This window comes from Globicephala melas, chromosome 11, assembly GCF_963455315.2.
Source record: "Globicephala melas chromosome 11, mGloMel1.2, whole genome shotgun sequence".
Classification (NCBI taxonomy): domain Eukaryota; kingdom Metazoa; phylum Chordata; class Mammalia; order Artiodactyla; family Delphinidae; genus Globicephala; species Globicephala melas.
Genome location: NC_083324.2, coordinates 4,868,094 through 4,884,311, shown reverse-complemented (window position 1 = coordinate 4,884,311; position 16,218 = coordinate 4,868,094). Strand labels below are relative to the sequence as shown.

The window sequence follows — 16,218 nt, the reverse complement described above, 5'->3', positions numbered from 1 at the left end:
GAATACCATACCAAGTGAAGTCAGACAGAAAAAAACAAATATTATATGATTATCACTTAAATGTGGAATCTAGAATACAGATGAATCTATACACAAAATCAAAATAGACTCACAGATATAGAAAACAAACTTACTGTTACCAAAGGGGAAAGGTGGGATAAATTAGGAGTACGGGATTAAAAGACACAAACTACTATACATAAAATAGATAAGCAACAAGGATTTACTGTATAACACAAAGAACTGTTCAGTATCTTGTAATAACCTATAATGGAAAAATTTCTGAAATTTTATATATATATATATATATATACACATACACATATATCGGAATCACTTTACATCTGAAACACAATATCATAAATCAACTATACCTCAATTAAAAACAAAAAAACAGGTACAACTACAAAACACTAAAATAAAATTTTAAAATAAAGACTCAACGTGACAGTGAAGATTTTGCCTGCCTATAAGATGGGCAACATGATCCATAACGTTTTCTATAGGGTGATGGACAACTATATTTTCTGAGAGGAATGTTCACGTACCACTGTTCTTTGCTTGTTTGGCAAAAAAACACGGATAGTGTTGCTTGTCTTAGAAGGGTCCATAAGTTTGCCATCATCTGATGCCCGACGCTGATAGCCAAACTGCTGAACTATTGTAGGGGAGATGCAGCTGGGGCCATCAAACACAGCATCTTTGAATCCAAAACCATTGCTGATCGTCTTCCAGGCCCCCTGTATGTGCTCCATTGATGCAGCTTACACAATACTTAAACCTGGTAAAAATAAATAAATAAATAGACAAATAATTAGAATTCCTGAACAAAAGTAATTAACTCAACAATACAATATACAGAGTAATTGTGAAAACAGTAGTATGTGGGCTTTCTTGTAGGTGACATCTTCTGCTTAAATAAATTACTCAGAAAACTTCTATTTTAGTATATTTCCATAGAATATTTCATAGACAACTCAAAAATTAACAAAATGGGGATTACAGATCTAAAGACTCATCAAGGGTTATACCACCCGTTAAAAGCCAACCTGGAACTATAAGCCCAGGTCTCTTGACTTCTTATTCTAATATTGGGTGGGCCAAAAGGTTCGTTCGGTTTTTTCCATAAGATGGCTCTAGTAGCACTTAGTTGTCTTTAACTTCATTTGAAACAATTTTGTTAGACTGTATGTGACAGCTGTCATATCAGCGTGCATTTAAAACAAGACATCAGGGGCTTCCCTGGTGGCGCAGTGGTTGAGAGTCCGCCTGCCGATGCAGGGGACACAGGTTCGTGCCCCGGTTCGGGAAGATCCCACATGCCGTGGAGCGGCTGGGCCCGTGAGCCATGGCCGCTGAGCCTGCGCATCCGAAGCCTGTGCTCAGCAATGGGAGAGGCCACAACAGTGAGAGGCCCGCGTATGGCAAGAAATAAATAAAAAAAATAAAAAAATAAAACAAGACATCAAAATTGGTGAATTTTTGTGTAGCCATTTTAATATTGAAGATGGAAGGAAAAGAGCAACATTTTTGGCATATTATGCTTTATTATTTCAAAAAAGGTAAAAATGCAACTGAAATGCCAAAAAAAGATTTGTGCAGTATATGGAGAAGGTGCTGTGACTGATCAGACGTGTCAAAAGCGATTTGTGAAGTTTCGTGCTGGAGATTTCTCACTGGATGATGCTCCACAGTCGGGCAGACCAGTTGAAGTTGACAGTGATCAAATCGAGACAGTAATTGAGATCAACGTTATACCACATGGGAAATGGCCGACATACTCAAAGTATCCAAATCAAGCACTGAAAATCATTTGCACCAGCTTGGTTATGTTCATCGATTTGATGTTTGGGTTCCACACAAGTTGAGCGAACAAAACCTTCTTGACCATATTTCCGCATGCAATTCTCTACTTAAACGTAATGAAAACGTTCCATTTTTTTTGTTGTTGTTGTTTTTTGCGGTACACGGGCCGCCGTGGCCTCTCCCACTGCAGAGCACAGGCTCCAGACGCGCAGGCTCATTGGCCATGGCTCACGGTCCCAGCCGCTCCGCGGCACGTGGGATCCTCCCGGACCGGGGCACGAACTCGTGTCCCCTGCATCAGCAGGTGGACTCCCAACCACTGCGCCACCAGGGAAGTCCAAACGTTCCGTTTTTAAAACAAATTGCGACAGGCAATGAAAAGTGGATACTGTACAATAACGCAGAATGGAAGAGATTGTGGGGCAAGCGAAATGAACCACCACCAACCACACCAAAGGCTGGTCTTCATCCAAAGAAGGTGATGTTGTGTATATGGCGGGATTGGAAGGGAGTTCTCTATTATGAGCTCCTTCTGGAAAACCAAACGATTAATTCCAACAAGTACTGCTCCCAATTAGACCAACTGAAACCAGCACTCGACAAAAAGCGTCCAGAATTAGTCAACAGAAAATGCATAATCTTCCATCAGGATAACGCAAGACTGCCATGTTTCTTTGATGACCAGGCAAAAACTGTTACATCTTGGCTGGGAAGTTCTGATTCATCCGCTGTATTCACCAGACATTGCACCTTCAGATTTCCATTTATTATTTTTATTTATTTATTTATTATTTATTATTCTCTTAATGGAAAAAATTTCAATTCCCTGAAAGACTGTAAAAGGCACCTGGAACAGTTCTTTGCTCAAAAATATAAAGAGTTTTGGGAAGATGCAATTATGAAGTTGCCTGAAAAATTGGCAGACGGTAGCTGAACAAAAGGGTGAATATGCCGTTCAATAAAGTTCTTGGTGAAAATGAAAAATGTCTTTTACTTTTACTTAAAAACTGAAAGCACTTTTTGGTCAACCCAATACTTTTTCAATTCCACTTCTCTCCTTTTGTTACTGTATATTAAGTATGAGCAACTATACTTGAGTATGAATAACAATTAGTACTATGAGAAATAAAAAAAAAAGTGTAAGCCATAAGTTTCTGCCTTTGAAGAAGGAAAAGAAACTAGTATTCTAGGATGTGTGTCAGACACTTAATATATAATCTCATTTAATCTGTGTAAGGACCCCAAAAGATTTTAAATCCCTTCCTCCAACCACCCTTTATTTTTTAAACAAATAAGGCACAGAAAAACGATGCTACTTGCCCAAGAACACCCAGGTGATAGGTAAAATAACCAGATTCTGTATCTGTTTATATTTAAAGTACACTAACTTTCCAACATAACATTCGGAGTTCAGTTTTAGTGCAGAAACAAACCTTATAAACCGAAGCAAGGAGAGACAGTTACCTAACAAAAAATAATCAAATGTTTTAATTGGGCAACAAGAAAACTGCAATGAAAGTCCATAGACAGTCACACAATAAGTCAGATACTCTGCAGTAAGGACGTGCAATGCCCTGACGCTGACTGGGAATCAGCAACCATGCATAAGTGAGAGATATTTATTTCCTCCTGTAGAAAACAGTGAGGTTGACAGGGAATCCCATCCTTCTCAAGCCTTATTCCTTCAGAAACTTGTTTTATCTTATTATTAGCATTATTAGCAATAGTTACCTTTTACTAGGTGCCTACTATTATGAAACAGTATATACTGCATACATCCCACTCATATTACCCAACCTGATCCTTAGAGGATACTCTAGGTAGGAATTACATCCCCATTTTTATAGTTGAGCTTTAGCGGGCAGAGGAGGGATTCAGAATTGAGCAGCTCTATCTGACTCCAAAGCCCTTAACCTTCTCATATATAACAGTGACACTTGAAATCATTTAGTCAGAGTTAAAATGGCCTAGAGTTAATCCAAACGTCTTGTTCTTAACCAGAAGTTTCTGTCTGAATACCCACTATGTACTATGCTCTTTCTCACATCACATGCCTGAAGCAGAAGGGGACAATATATATTAACTATTCTTAGCTGACAGTTGGGAAAACTAGAAAAGTTTAGAGACTTAAGATCACTACCTGGCATTGCTCTCACAGTCTTGGCTCAACTTTTTCGGAGGAGAATATGGTAAGAAACTATTAAAGTTTTGAAATGTTCTTAAAGACTGATCTGGTAATTCAATATCACTCTAGGAATGTATCCTACAGAAGTATAAGGCAAGTGTATAAAGATATATGTATAAGCATCTTCATTAGAGCATTGTTCATATCCTTAAAAAATTGGGGAGAACACCAAATACTTAACAATAGGGAATTAAACAAATCATGCTAATTCCCACGTGATAAGTAAAGTAGATCTGTAGGTGCAAAGGTGGAAAAAGCTACCCAAGACAAAACAAAAAATGACAAATGTAGTTTGAACCTCTTTCATACTAATCTAGAAAGAGGGAGGGAAATCTAGAATCATAAAGAAGTGAGAGGGTCTTCCCTGGTGGCGCAGTGGTTAGGAATCCGCCTGCCAATGCACGGGACATGGGTTTCAGCCCTGGTCCGGGAAGATCCCACATGCCGCGGAGCAACTAAGCCCGTGCGCTGCAACTACTGAGCCCGTGTGCCACAACTACTGAAGCCTACACGCCTAGAGCCTGTGCTCCACAACAAGCAAAGCCACCGCAATGAGAAGCCCATGCACCGCAACGAAGAGTAGCCCCCGCTCGCTGCAACTACAGAAAAGCCTGTGCGCAGCAATGAAGACCCAACGCAGCCAAAAATTTAAAAATAAGTAAAATAAATACATTTTTTAAAAAAGTAACACAAACCTATTTTTTTAATTTAAAAAATAAATAAAGAAGTGAGAAAATATAGAATAATAAAGTACCAGTATTTCAGCAAGATGATTAAGGAATTTTAACTTTTTATATATCTATTTACTTTTTGCTTTTTTATTTTACTATTTACTACAAACATCTATAAGCCTATTTTATTTATGCAAGGGGGAGGGGCAGGACAAAATCCTACAGCCTTCGTGGCAGGGCCATGACGCACTGCCTCCCATTTCTGGCACCTCTACCCAAGCCCCAACACACTCCTAACTCTAAAAGCTAAACTTCTTTCTGAACATGCCAAGTTTCACACCTCAGCACTTCTGAACTTCCTGTTCCCTTCATCTAGAAGGCGAAAACCTCCAAAAACAAGCAAGTTGGCTTTTTCACATCATTAAGGTCTTCACTTAAAAGATCCCTTTAGAGACACCTTCTCTCTCCACCCTAGTCAGAAGACCGCACTCCCCTACCGCCATCAAATAACATTTATTTTCTTCATGCCGCTTACCACTAATGTTAACTGTCTACAGATTTTGGTCAGTACCTCCCACCCCCTTTCTGCTCCATGCCAAGCTTGCCAGTACCTCCTGCCAATCTTGTTCACTACTGTATTCTTAGCCCTTAATACAGTACCTGGAACACAAGCACTCAAATATTTATTAAATGAATTCAGCTAGGAGCCAGAATAATGCTGCAAAAAATATAATTTTTTTAATAGAAAAGACCTGTCAAGAACTAGTAAATGTGAATTAAATCTCCAGTTGGTAGTACGCCTTTAAAAAATACCTATTATTCAGCAAAAGACAAACTACAATAAATTGCATTCTGTATTTAATTGTGAGGGAAGACTGTATTACAATCTATTGGTTAAAGAACCCACTTACAAGACTTAACTGTAGACTAAGTCAAAGATCATAGTTATTTTATGACAAATTCTAAGTTTTGTAGGCACTTGGAAAATAACAGTGCTGGTGTGTAGTAGAGAACATACTACAATAACTGTTCATAAAAACTGATAAAATAAATGCAAATCCAGCTTAATTCTCAAGTTTTTGATTATCATTCATAATTTTTAATTTTCCATGTCTATATCAAGACCACTTACAGGCTGAGAAGCACACTAAGGCAGTGCCTCCCAACCTTTTTCATTTCACTCATAGAAAATGATGGATCCTATTTGTAAGGTATGCCTACATAAGCAGACAAGCCCAGAAAGGCCAAGGCCCCTACCAGGTGCCCCAGGACTGACCTGTTTATCATAGGAAGCTCTAAGGCAAGGTACTCTGTTATCAATTAACAAGAAAGGGTACACATCTAAAAACAAGAAAGAAGCATCTTCTAAAAACCATACAGCAGGACTTCCCTGGTAGCACAGTGGTTAAGAATCCGCCTACCAATGCAGGTGTCACGGGTTTGATCCCTGCTCCAGGAAGATCCCACATGCCACGGACCAACTGGGCACGTGTGCCACAACTACTGGGCCTGTGCTCTAGATCCCATGAGCCGCAACTACTGAAGCCCACGCACCTAGAGCCTGTGCTCCACAACAAGAGAAGCCACCACAATGAGAAGCACGTGCACCACAACGAAGAGTAGCCCCCGCTTGCCTCAACTAGAGAAAGCCCACACGCAGGAACGAAGACCCAACACAGCCAAAAATAAATAAATAAATAAACAAATAAATACAAAGAGGAAATTGTTCATGTCCAGAGCAATTTTTAAAAAAAGATAACTTTGGTAACAAAACGTTATATGGAATCTAATTTTAAAAGCTCATTTCTGTCCAATGATTAAAAAGTAATCTTTTTAAAATAACTCTCTTCACATATACAAAACAGTAGCTTTATTATGACAAAAGTTCGCTGATCTTAAACACTTACATGTTTATAGTTATATATGGTGAGACAGCCTGAGAATTTATATTCAACAGACTACACATTTACCTTTTACCAGAAAGGACACAGCATATTCATAATTTCACTTATTATGATAGCGAAATTCTATAAATTTAGGAAGTCTACAATTTACTTAACATGAATTCTTCTAGCCTATTCTAGAATAGGATATTCTAAAACACTCTAGAATAGCTAGGCTCAACTGGTTTTCAAGCTGCTTCCTTCTGCATTCAGCCCTCCTCTCCTCCAACCACGCCCATTACAGAGCACCTCAGAAATCAAAAAGCCTAGATCCTACTCTACTTTGCTTCCTCCACTACTCTTCCATTAAAGATTTGCCACAATGGGCTTAACCCCAGATTCAGTCTCTGAAAGACACCAGGGGATGGATATCTTATGACAGAAAATGAGACAACTCATTAATTGCTAGATATCTTAGCTTTCTGTAGTCACACACTCAACATTTGTCAATCATGAGTAGATCAAAATTTCTCTAAATTTATTTTTTCTAGCACAATTTCTGAAGCTGGCAGGTTCCATAGGTTCACCAAAGTTTCCCTTTTATTGATTTCATGCTTCATTCTGTCACACTGGAGTTTGAAGATACATTCACTTCAGCCATGTAATTCATGATTTTTTACAGTTTGAACTCTTTTTCAAAGCTACATCTTTCTATACCAAAATGTCTGTTTTTATTATCATAGTTCACCTCTCATAATCATTCAACCTCATTTATTCTCTACATGAATATTCCTTTTCAGAAAGTTAGAGAATGATACCTTTTCTACATCTAAGTTAAAAAGTGGTTTATAAATTCTAAATAGTACTGAGTTTGGGAGCAAACAAAATAACCAAAATAGAAAGACACATAGCCCTGAATTATGCAGCAAGGGGACTCAAGGAAGAGTCAAAGACCAAACCCCTGAATCTTGAGATCCATTTCAGTTGCCTTCTTTGGGCCCTTTTGGTTGGTGCAGTAGTGCTCCACCTTAGAAAGTTTTGCTTTCTGCAGTTTCAGTTACCAGTGGTCAACCATGGTCTGAAAATACTACATGGAAAATTCCAGAATGAACAATTCCTAAGTTTTAAATTGCATGCTTTTCTAAGCTTTTTGATTTCTAAGTCGTGTCATGAAAACTCACACCAACCTGCTCCCTCCTGCCTGGGATGTAAATCACCCCTTTGTCCAGCACATCCACACAGTATACTCTACCTGCCCTTTAGTCATTTAGCAGCCTTCTAGGTTATCAGATGGGCTGTCTCAGTATGGCAGTACATGTGTTTAAGCAGCCCTTATTTTACTTAACAATGGCCCAAAAGTGCAAGAGTAGTGATGCTGGAAATTCGGATATTCTCTTACTGTGCTTAATTTATAAATTAAACTTTATCATAGGTATATACGTATAGGATAAAATAGTACAGAGTTCAGTACTATCTGCAGTTTCAGACATCCACTGGGGGTCTTGGAAAGTATCCCTCCCAGATAAGGAGGAACTACCATATAACTAAAATAGCACCCAATATGTTTCGAACAAGGACAGAATAAGTACCTTCTTAATAGCCAGCTTCTTCAAGGAAGACTTCAAAAACTCAAGTCTCTTTCTTTCCTAGACTGTAACTCAGCACTTTTTCAAGCTGTAGAGAATGACCCATAAGTGTTCAGAAAATCATTTTGATGAGTCATGACCAGCTTTCTTAAAAAATAAGGCAGAGCACAATATATCCACATAGTACAGGTAAGTACTATTTTGAGAAAACTTTAATTCAGGTACACACACATTATAGAATGTATTCCTTAGTGTGGAACACTACTAAGTTTGAAAGCAACTGGTGTAATTCTAAAGCCCAGAATTCCTACCAGAGCTTCCACTGATTTCCCAAATACATTTATCCACACAAAAAACATCTCCTTGCACTGAATGATAAATTTTTTTAAGGATCCATCTAGTCTTAAATTGTCTTTCTTAGCTCTACCAGTGAACTCTCTCCATGTGTGTGCTAATTCCACTTTACGTTACATTTTAAAATAGTCATTTCTGACGATCCAAAACCTATGGGATGCAGCAAAAGCAGTTCTAAGAGGGAAGTTTATAGCAATACAAGCCTACCTCAAGAAACAAGAAGAATCTCAAATAAACAATCTAACCTTACACCTAAAGGAGCTAGAGAAAGAAGAAGAAACAAAACCCAAAGTTAGTAGAAGGAAAGAAATCATAAAGATCAGAGCAGAAATAAATGAAATAGAAACAAAGAAAAGAACAGCAAAGATCAATAAAACTAAAAGCTGGTTCTTTGAGAAGGTAAACAAAATTGAAAAACCATTAGCCAGACTCATCAAGAAAAAGAGGAAGGGCTTCCCTGGTGGCGCAGTGGTTGAGAATCCGCCTGCTGATGCAGGGGACATGGGTTCGTGCCCCAGTCCGGGAAGATCCCACATGCCGCGGAGCGGCTGGGCCTGTGAGCCATGGCCGCTGAGCCTGCGCGTCCAGAGCCTGTGCTCCGCAACGGTAGAGGCCACAACAGTGAGAGGCACGCGTATCGCAAAAAAAAAAAAAAAAAAAAAAAAAAGAGGGAGAGGACTCAGATCAATAAAATTAGAAATGAAAAAGGAGAAGTTACAACAGACACCACAGAAATACAAAGCATCCTAAGGGACTACTACAAGCAACTCTATGCCAATAAAATGGACAATCTAGAAGAAATGGACAAATTCTTAGAAAGGTATAACCTTCCAAGTCTGAACCAAGAAGAAACAGAAAATATGAAGAGAACCATCACAAGTAATGAAATTGAAACTGTGATTAAAAACCTTCCAACAAACAGAAGTCCAGGACCAGATGGCTTCACAGGTGAATTCTATCAAACACTTACGTAAGAGCTCACACCCATCCTTCTCAAACTCTTCCAAAAAACTGCAGAGGAAGGAACACTCCCAAACTCATTCTATGAGGCCACCATACACCCTGATACACCCTGATACACCACACCATCACCCTGATACACCCTGATACTGATACTAAAACCAGACAAAGATACTACAAAAAAAGAAAATTACAGACCAATATCACTAATGAATACAGACGCGAAAATCCTCAACAAAATACTAGCAAACAGAATCCAACAACACATTAAAAGGATCATACACCACGATCAAGTGGGATTTATCCCAGGGATGCAAGGTTTCTTCAATATATGCAAATCAATCAATATGATACACCATATTAACAAACTGAAGAAGAAAAACCTTATGATCATCTCCATAGATGCAGAAAAAGCTTTTGACAAAATTCAACACCCATTTATGATAAAAACTCTCCAGAAAGTGGGCAGAGAGGGAACCTACCTCAACATAATGAAGGCCGTATACGACAAACCCACAGCAAACATCGTTCTCAATGGTGAAAAACTGAAAGCATTTCCTCTAAGATCAGGAACAAGACAAGGATGTCCACTCTCACCACTATTATTCAACATAGTTTTGGAAGTCCTAGCCACGGCAATCAGAGAAGAAAAAGAAATAAAAGGAATACACATTGGAAAAGAAAATATAAGACCGTCACTGTTTGCAGATGACATGATACTATACATAGAGAATCCTAAAGATACCACCAGAAAACTACTAGAGCTCATCAATGAATTTGGCAAAGTTGCAGGATACAAAATTAATGCACAGAAATCTCTTGCATTCCTATACACTAATGATGAAAAATCTGAAAGAGAAATTAAGGAAACACTCCCATTTACCATTGCAACAAAAAGAATAAAATACCTAGGAATAAACCTACCTAGGGAGACAAAAGACCTGTATGCAGAAAACCGTAAGACACTGATGAAAGAAATTAAAGATGATACAAACAGATTCAGAGAAATACCATGTTATTGGACTGGAAGAATCAAATTGTGAAAATGACTATACTACCCAAAGCAATCTACAGATTCATTGCAATCCCTATCAAATTACCAATGGCATTTTTTTACAGAACTAGAACAAAAAATCTTAGAATTTGTATGGAGACACAAAAGACCCCAACTAGCCAAAATAGTCTTGAGGGGAAAAAACGGAGCTGGAGGAATCAGACTCCCTGACTTCAGACTATATACTACAAAGCTACAGTAATCAAGACAATATGGTACTGGCACAAAAACAGGAATATAGATCAATGGAACAGGATAGAAAGCCCAGAGATAAACCCACACACCTATGCTCAACTAATCTATGACAAAGGAGGCAAGGATATACAATGGAGAAAAGACAGTCTCTTCAATAAGTGGTGCTGGGAAAACTGGACAGCTACATGTAAAAGAATGAAATTAGAACATGCTCTAACACCATACACAAAAATAAACTCAAAATGGATTAGAGACCTAAATGTAAGACTGGACACTATAAAACTCTTAGAGGAAAACATAGGAAGAACACTCTTTGACATAAATCACAGCAGGATCTTTTTTGATCCACCTCCTAGAGTAACGGAAATAAAAAACAAAAATAAACAAATGGGACCTAATGAAACTTCAAAGCTTTTGCACAGCAAAGGAAACCATAAACAAGATGAAAAGGCAATCCTCGGAATGGGAGAAAATATTTGCAAACAAATCAACAGACAAAGGACTAATCTCCAAAATATATAAACAGCTCATGCAGCTCAATATTAAAAAAACAAACAACCCTATCCAAAAATGGGCAAAAGACCTCAATAGACATTTCTCCAAAGGAGACATACAGATGGCCAAGAAGCACATGAAAAGCTGCTCAACATCACTAATTATTAGAGAAATGCAAATCAAAACTACAATGAGCTATCACCTCACACCTGTTAGAATGGGCATCATCAGAAAATCGACAAACAACAAATGCTGGAGAGGGTGTGGAGAAAAGGGAACCCCCTTGCACTGTTGGTGGGAATGTAAATTGATACAGTCACTATGGAGAACAGTATGCAGGTTCCTTAAAAAACTAAAAATAGAATTACCATATGACCCAGCAATCCCACTACTAGGCATATACCTAGAAAAAGCATAATTCAAAAAGACACATGCACCCCAATGTTCATTGCAGCACTATTTACAATAGCCAGGTCACAGAAACAACCTATATGCCCATCGACAGATGAATAGATAAAGAAGATGTGGTACATATATACAATGAACTATTACTCGGCCATAAAAAGGAATGAAATTGGGTCATTTGTAGACACGTGGATGAATCTAGAGACTGTCATACAGAGTGAACTCAGAAAGAGAAAAACAAATATCGTGTATTAACGCATGCATGTGGAACCTAGAAAAATGGTACAGATGAACCAGTCTGCAGGGCAGAAACTGAGACACAGATGTAGAGAACAAACGTATAGGCACCAAGGGGGGAAAGTGGTGGGGTAGGGGGGTTTGAACTAAGAGATCAGGATTGACATGTATACACTAATATGTATAAAATGGATAACTAATGAGAACCTGCTGTATAAAAAAATAAAATTCAAAAAATAAAAGATTAATATAAAAAAAATAGTCATTTCTGCTACTTCATGTGATTCTTCCACTTTTCACATATTGTACTGCCAAGTAGACTCAAAAAAACTCAGTATACTAAGTTTTCACTCTTTCCTCAGGTACCATTAGTTATTCTGTGACTTTATTTATCATTCAAATTTACTGTGAAGATACCTACTTTAATGGATTCACTGACAGTAACCTGAGACCATTCTCTAATACTGATTAGGTTACATGGTTCACTAACTTTTAAATATGACATTTTTAAGGCACAGAACTTATATACCCATGGTTCTCACACTATGACATCTCATCTACTAAATTATTTTACCCTATGTAAAAGTTTCAGCATTTTGTTCTCTCTCAAAATAGCCATTCCTCTTTACCTTTTCATTTATCACTTCTTATAATGATCTTTATTGCTGTAAGGTCTTCTGTTTCCTGTTCTTTTCTGCTTTTAAAAGAAAATACCAAATAAGAGTGTGATGTTACAGCTATTTCACTGAACTTAATGTAGATTCCACTCCCAATTTAAACCCTTCTCCAAAGTGCACACAACAAAGATTATACTCACTCACAGTCTTGTAATTTTCTTTTTAACCTTCTCTTCTTGATCTTCAGAGATCCAGTCTCTGTATAGCATGAGAACCTTCAAAGGTACAAAGTAGGTTTCTGGAAGTCTTCTTTTGAGGGGAGCCCCTGAGTAGAATTCTATACACCTCTATTGAGGCTTTGGGTCCTCTGTGATGTTCTTCAGGTAAAATTTTCCCCATAAAGCCTCCCTTCTTTGCTCCCTTATTCATAAAGAATTTACCGCTCCCTCCTGTCTTTTATGTTATTCACATGTATATTAATAGCCCTTCCCACCCTGAACTGTAATTATTTATTTACATGTCTGCCTCCCTACCTGACTATAAGCTCCTTGAGGATAGAGTACATGCATGCCTCTTTGTTCTCCTTTGTTTCCCCAGAACTTAGCAGGACATGTGACTCAGAGTAGTTATTCAACCAAGACTTCAAAACCAATGTGATGGTAGTCGCAGAATCCATAATACATTAAATTTATGTAAATTATTAAGGAAAATAGCTATTTTAATATGTAATATAAAATTATAACCACAAGCAAGCATTCATGAAAAACACAAATACTAACAAAAACTAGCTATCTGAACAATAACAATAGTGGTTTGCTCTGTTTTGACATCTGCCAAAACTCACTAGGAAACAAGATATAGTCACCAAATAATTAATTTCTTAAAATTCTGTACCAACTAAATAGTAAAAATGATAGTAATATTAACTAACAGCTACTGAGTTCTTGACATTTCAGTACGTACAATACTACTGAGTAGATACTACAGTATGTATAATAATATTGAATTTTTCACATATCATTATGTTAGTATCAGTTCTTTACACATAATATCTCATTTAAGCCTCCCAAGAACTCTATGAAAGATACTATTATCCTGATTTTGGAGATGAGGAAACTGAAGACCACAAAAGTTAAATAAAATTATCCAAGATTACACAGTAAGCTAGAGAGCCAAGATTACTGACAGAATATCTAAGGTCAAAAGCACTCACAAGTTTTACCAGAGCTTTATCACACCATCATTCTTTATTCTTAAGGCAGATAAGATCAGTGCAGTTGTGAGACAGGCTGTTGCTCAGATGAGGTACCAGATTTCAACCTTGTGGCTGCCTGCTCTAGCTTCCTGCTACTGGCTCTTTCCTTCCACTCTGGTCATTTGTTTTTATTATACTTTTATTTAAGATGATATAATTAAATTTGGGCAGGGGAACGGAGGAGAAAAGTTATCCATAGCCTTATTCATCCTAACAAAACATTTTTTGGATATCATCTTCTAATATTAGAAGCACAATACATGGATATCTGTTCAAAATATACTTCCACCTTTTATTAGCTGTGTGGCCTTTTGCCAAATTGCTTAACTTCCCCCACACCAATTTTCTCACTCAATCTCTCATGCAATAAACATTACTGAGCAACTATTATGTACCAGTCACTGCTTTACTCTAGATGCTTGGGTTAATTCAGTGAATTAGAGACAAACACCCCTGATCTCAGGAGAAGCATATCTTCCAGTGGAGGACACACAATGAAGTGAATTATATAACATGACAGTGGATGATAAGTGCTGGGGGAAAGGAGACAAGTTGCAATTTACATAATGAGGTCAGAGTAGGCCTCATTGAGGAGGTAAGAGCTGAGATCACAAGTCAGCGAGTTTGACTTGCAAGTAGCTGGGGGGGACAGTCAAGGCAGAAGGATCAGCCAGTGAAAACCCTAAAGCAGGAGTGTCCTGTGTACAAGGAATAGCAAAGAGATCATGGAGTTCAGTGAAGTGAGAGTACAGCTGGGGGAGGAAGAACAATGTGGTTAACATACTGTTTTGTAGGTCACCGCTGTAAGGACTCTGCCTTTTACTGAGTGAAATGGGAAGCCACTGAAAAGTTCTGAGCAGAGGAGACACACAATCTGCCTAAGGTCTTAAAAGGCCTAGTCCAGCTGCTATATTGCAAATAAACTACGTAGGCAGTAAACACACAATTATGGAGTTCAAAAGATGTCTGCGCTGAAGGATTAACTGTAAAAAGGGATAATAATACTCATTGAGTTGTCATGAAAATTGTTCAACAATGTTTGTAAAGCATTTAGCACTGTGCCTGACACTGATATTGTTATAGCTTCTGCCTCAGACAAGGACACTCAGCATAGGAAATGAGAGGGTAGAAAATGAGCCTATGCCTCAATGAGCCTCGTACACAGACAGCATCAGCCTAAAAGAAAGGGATTCTCCTAAATCACATGAAGGGGACAGTCCTGCTAGCTGAGCCACGGACCTTTTGCTATTTAGCAATGGTGTCTTTGGGGCTAACTGTGGCCTTAATCCTTGTCCATATGTGTACATGTGCACAACTGCAGTCTCAATCCACATCCTATGTTATACATTATTCTCCTTCCAATTTTAAATATTTCAGTTATTTGTCTAATCATATACCCCATTGTGTTGGATGTAATTCATCCTTAACCTACTTTTTAATATCTTTATATTAGAGTATAATTGCTTTACAATGTTGTGTTAGTTTCTGCTGTACAACAAAGTGAATCAGTTATATGTAAACTTATATCCCCATATCCCCTCGCTCTTGAGCCTCTCTCCCACCCTCCCTACCCATCCCTCTAGGTCGTCACAAAGCATCAAGCTGATCTCCCTGTGCTACGCAGCAGCTTCCCAGTAGCCATCCATTTTACATTTGGTAGTGTATATATGTTGATGCTACTCTCTCACTTCATCCCAGCTTACCCTTCCCCCTCCCCGTGTCCTCAAGTCCATTCTCTACGTCTGTCTCTTTATTCCTGCCCTGCCACTAGGTTCATCAGTACCATTTTTTTAGATTCCATATATGTACGTTAGCATATAGTATTTGTTTTTCTCTTTCTGACTTACTTCACTCTGTATGACAGATTCTAGGTCCTTCCACCTCACTACAAATAACTCAATTTTGTTCCTTTTATTCCATTGTATATATGCATCCTTAACCTATTTTTAAGTCACATATTTTTTCAGATTTAAAAATCTCTGAAATCAGAACACGTCTTAAAAACAATGCTGTGCCTTATTTATCCTAACAGAGAACCTTAAATGAACACCTCAGATATACAAGTATTTTGCTTAACAACTAGGTGTGAGATTACTGGGTCAAAAGATAAGAATTACGGATGAGTGTTGCTACTGTCATGTTTTCAATATTTTACAATTGGTGTGGGGTGAATTTTTGTTTTTAAGATAAGCTTATTTGCTGAAGCAACTGGTTGCTATTTATTTTCTCTGATCTTTTTTTTTTTTGAGGCGGGGGAGTAAGGTAAGTTTAACCAGGAAAAGGAAGGTTGTGTTGTTTCATTTTCTTAGAACTGACAAAGGTTTCCAAAAGTTTAGAGAGGGTAAAGATACTGACTGATAAAGGCAACACCAGTGGGTGTAACTTTAAGAATTTCACATTAGGTCAGCTTTCCAACAGCAGGTTAGGTGTTGAGTGAGATTATTTTGTGTTTTTTTATACTCTATCGAAGAAAAGTAGAACTCAACAGCTTGATTCCCAAAGAGCTCTCTGAAAC

The 16,218-nt window shown here is 37.9% G+C and overlaps 1 protein-coding gene across 2 annotated transcripts in view; it reads right to left on the bottom strand.

The window, feature by feature from the left end:
- The window catches only part of RAF1 (Raf-1 proto-oncogene, serine/threonine kinase), a 79,846-nt gene that overhangs the window by 36,442 nt on the left and 27,186 nt on the right, over positions 1-16,218 (bottom strand). For both annotated transcript variants that reach the window (XM_060308092.2, XM_030840916.3), the window contains exon 2: positions 549-781. In XM_060308092.2, the coding sequence (XP_060164075.1) occupies positions 549-755 (207 nt within the window). In that variant the 5' untranslated portion in view covers positions 756-781. The remainder of the gene's footprint in view (positions 1-548; positions 782-16,218) is intronic.